General features: G+C 30.2%; 1 protein-coding gene across 1 annotated transcript; it reads right to left on the bottom strand.

The window, feature by feature from the left end:
• Positions 1 to 705: 705 nt before the first annotated feature.
• Positions 706 to 3228, bottom strand: LOC107948817 (terpene synthase 10-like). The gene is made up of 7 exons (NM_001327549.2): positions 2948 to 3228; positions 2547 to 2814; positions 2082 to 2460; positions 1767 to 1985; positions 1545 to 1683; positions 1226 to 1471; positions 706 to 1132 (listed from the first exon to the last, which is right to left on the bottom strand). Exons 1-7 carry the CDS (start codon positions 3185 to 3187, stop codon positions 827 to 829), a joined length of 1797 nt encoding a protein of 598 aa, NP_001314478.1. The 5' UTR covers positions 3188 to 3228; the 3' UTR covers positions 706 to 826.
• Between the last annotated feature and the right edge of the window lie 608 nt (positions 3229 to 3836).

Raw genomic sequence — 3836 nt, 5'->3', positions numbered from 1 at the left:
TGTAGCAATGTTATGACACATGTATTTGATATCCAAATTCATTAGTGAAGTATTTGATATCCAATTCATCATATATTTAAGTGTATATTATAGATTACATCAACCAATAAAGAAATTCTAATCGAAATATGAGAATTTCATAATATCAAAACAAATAATCCATCACTAAAAATTATTTAAAAGATAGGTGATCAAATTGTAAATTTTTCAAAGTTAAATGACCTAAATAAAATTATTTAAAAGATAGGTGACCAAAAGTTTAATTTAAATTTTAGGGGAAAAAAACATTTTTAAAAGTAATAATGCTATGCAGATATGTGGCATGTTAAACATTGTGAAAATAACATATGGTAGATATTGTTACATTATCATTTTATCTAATAACTAGTAACTAACACATGAATATAAAAAATTCTAAGTATTTAGTTAATTTATATTTATGGTTTATGTAAACTTTTAAAATTATATTTAATTATTATATTATTTATTAAAAATAATTTAAAATCTAAGAATAAGTTAATAAAAATTATACAATAATAAATTTCTTTCGGTCATGGGGCTCATGTATTGGCACTTTTCTTTTCTTTCCTTTCTTGTTTCTTTTAAATTTAGTAAACATGTAGCATTCATTTTATAAGAATAGAGTTCCAAGCAAAGGCTTCAAAGACTCATAAATAGAACAATAGAGAGAAGTAGAAACCATCAAAAGTAAATGAGACCTTAAGTTTATTGTAAATCATAGTAAAAGATCATAAAATGGTTTGACATTACACTAAAAACTAACAATTTTCTTGACCTTGTACGGAAATAATTCCAATGTTCTTAATCATTTGGCCAAAGAAATTGGGTGGGCAAATAATGATAACACTCTTTTTTTATATTCCTTATCTTCCATACCATGACCATGACCATCGCCATTTTGGTACATCAATAAAGACACTCTAGCAATGTTCTTAGTACTTTCAATAAACGTCGGAGAGAAAGGAAGTTTAGCCATTTGATCTTCATTTATCTTTTTCCATGCTGCGTCAATTAACTTCCTTATGTGCTCACGAGCTTCTTCCTCAGATGCTCCACTTTCATACATATAACATTGGACTGATTTAGGAACATCACCTCTTTTTAGCTCATACTAGCCCAAAAATAAAAAAAAATAAGTCACACATATCAGTATTAGAGTAATTAATTAATGGAAATTTGAAGTTTACAACTATATATTGCTTACCGATGATGTCCCTAAATCATTTGATAATCGTGTAATTATGGAGGGCTGATATACACCGATGTAATTTTCTTGGATATTGTGCAATCCCTCTTCCGTTATATGACTAGTTACCAAATAGGCATGAGCAAGCATTAAATAACACCCTATTGAAATCCAAGCATTATCGATGTACTCTTTTAGAGTTGGTGTATATCCAATGTAATACCATTTCGCCTCCACCAAATATGCTTTACAAAGGTCTGTCCACTGGATGAATAACACAAATAAGATAGAGTTGATAAGGAAAAGCAAGAAAAAAGACAAGAAATTGGTTTAATACCACTTTCTTAAGGAAGGGAATGACATCTATCCCTTGTTCCTTAATAGTGTCAAAAGCCATTTCATTTACGGAATTGTAAAGAGCATGGTAATATATCTTCATATAGTCTGGAAGCCTTTGTATTTCATTTATATCCCACCTGAAATTACACCATCATATATATTAAAGATTATTAAACATTGGTAAGAATTTCCAAGAGAAGATAAAATCAGACGTGCAAACCTCTCAACAACATCTGTGAAGAGCTCCAACTCATCTAAGGTTCCATAAACATCATAAACATCATCTATAACTGTTATTAGCGCATTGACCTTTGTAAGAATTATTCTACTTTTTCCATCCTGAGGAGCAATTATCATTCCCGCACCCCATAAAAAGTTTTCCATCAGCCTATCTCTAGCAAAGCTAAACCTCTGGCCAATACCAAGTTCCTTCCACCATCTAAATAATACAAGTAAAAAAAAAAACGGAAATCATACTTGTGTTGAAGCACATACGAGTTAAATTTTTGAACTAGTATGTAGTAGGCATACTTACGTTGAAACATTTCTAAGATCTTCCTGGTGCATAGATTGGACAATATTGTAATCCAAAATAGCAAGCTCTAAAACAATGGGATTTCTATCCTTGTTTTTCTCATACGCCTCTATGAACCATCTAGCTTCCAACCTTGGCATCCTCCAATGTAGAGGAAGCTCTAAGGCATGGTCCACTAGCGTCCAAAGATATTGATGATCATTGTTCTCCTTCAAATATTGTTTGAGAAGTTTAGATACTAACTCTCTTGCATTCTCCAACATTGTTTCACCTTCTAATAAGAGGTATGAAGCCTCATACAGGTTGAGCAGTCCCTTGAAATCTTGATTAAGGCTTGATTTAATGTTTCCAACATCATCCATGAAGCAAGTGAAAACTTCTACTCGATGAAAATAATTCAATGTTAAGTATCATTAAATTAGATATAAAAATTGATACATCCAATATTTTAATTTTTGTTTTTACCTTGATCCACCTTATACCCATGTTGTCTAAGCAATCTAAATTCAAGAGCTGTAGCATATAAATTATCTTTCTTCCATGCAGCAGTACTGATGTGATTAGTACTTATATTCTTCATGGTTTTGTTTATTTCAGCTTCAAAGTGATAGGACAAGCCAAGTCTTTGTAAGGTATCAATAAGCTCAAGTTTCTCCAAAGGATCCACCACATCTCCAAGCATCATCCTCACTTCTTCCTTCAAATTTCTTGCTTGTTCCTTGTACGATTCATCCTATACACACAGGTCAGATCAAGTTTTTGTTAGCTTGCTCCAAATTTAGCTTTGCTAGGGAGAAAAAAAGGAAAAGCAAAACAAAAATGATGTTAACTGCCAAGTATATATGCACTAAGAATGTAAAATATACTTGTACAAAATCATTTCTGAGTGACTGAACATAACCATAATCCCAAATAGGAGGGTGGTAATTAGCCGATCGTCTAGTTATGATGGCGTCTTCAGTAGAATTTTTGTTTGCAGCATCACTTTGTAAGGCAGAAAAAATAGTTAACCTACGAAAGCTTGACCTATTGTATGAGAAGCTTTTCCATTTTGAGTGTATGGGGAAACTGCACATCGGGAAAGAACTAAATAGACAAAAAGCCATTTCTGAAGCTTCAAACTATTGCTCAATAGATCGTTTTCACTTGGTATGGATTATGAATTGGAACAGTGCGAAGTTGTATATATAGAAGTATTTTTTGTTGATACAGACATATTAATACGTACACAAATATTAAATGCAATGATAAAGTATGTTATATTGTACTTTTAAAAAGATAATATAAATTTAAATATTGACAATTAAAAAAAGTTAGAACATGTTATTAGTGCCTTTATTTTTTAAATAAAATATATTTTTATGGTGAATTTAAAGTGTTGTTAATGTTTAATCAATAAAAATAATATTCACATTCTCTTATTTTTCTTTTACTTTTTGTATCCATGATTTTTATTTATAACATTATTTTTTACTCGTTTTTACTTTAAGGGTATTTTCAAGTAAAAAAATACATTATTATATTATTTTAAATAATTAAAAGTCAAAAACAATTCCTTATTAAGATTTTGAGATGATTAGGATCAAACTTTGTTTTACGAGAGTGTTCTTTCTTCTTGGACCTCTACATGAATGGTAATTACTTCAATGAAGATAAATTGATAAATTTCAGTAATGCATCATGCCATGCAGCCTTTTTTTAAACTGACCCCAATAATTTGATTATTTATGAAAATGACCCATGTGCAATATCTTG

This window comes from Gossypium hirsutum, chromosome A04 (genome assembly GCF_007990345.1).
Source record: "Gossypium hirsutum isolate 1008001.06 chromosome A04, Gossypium_hirsutum_v2.1, whole genome shotgun sequence".
NCBI classification, from domain to species: domain Eukaryota; kingdom Viridiplantae; phylum Streptophyta; class Magnoliopsida; order Malvales; family Malvaceae; genus Gossypium; species Gossypium hirsutum.
Note: the sequence above shows the minus strand (reverse complement) of the source record. Positions and strands in the feature narration are given on the sequence as shown.

Coding starts and splice junctions, on each gene's coding strand:
- LOC107948817 (NM_001327549.2), bottom strand. CDS start 3,187: ATGGCTTTTTGTCTATTTAGTTCTTTCCCGATGTGCAGTTTCCCCATA. Junction 2,461..2,546: donor TGGGTATAAGGTGGATCAAG/GTAAAAACAAAA, acceptor TTCATCGAGTAG/AAGTTTTCACTTGCTTCATG. Junction 1,133..1,225: donor ATGATTTAGGGACATCATCG/GTAAGCAATATA, acceptor TTTTTGGGCTAG/TATGAGCTAAAAAGAGGTGA.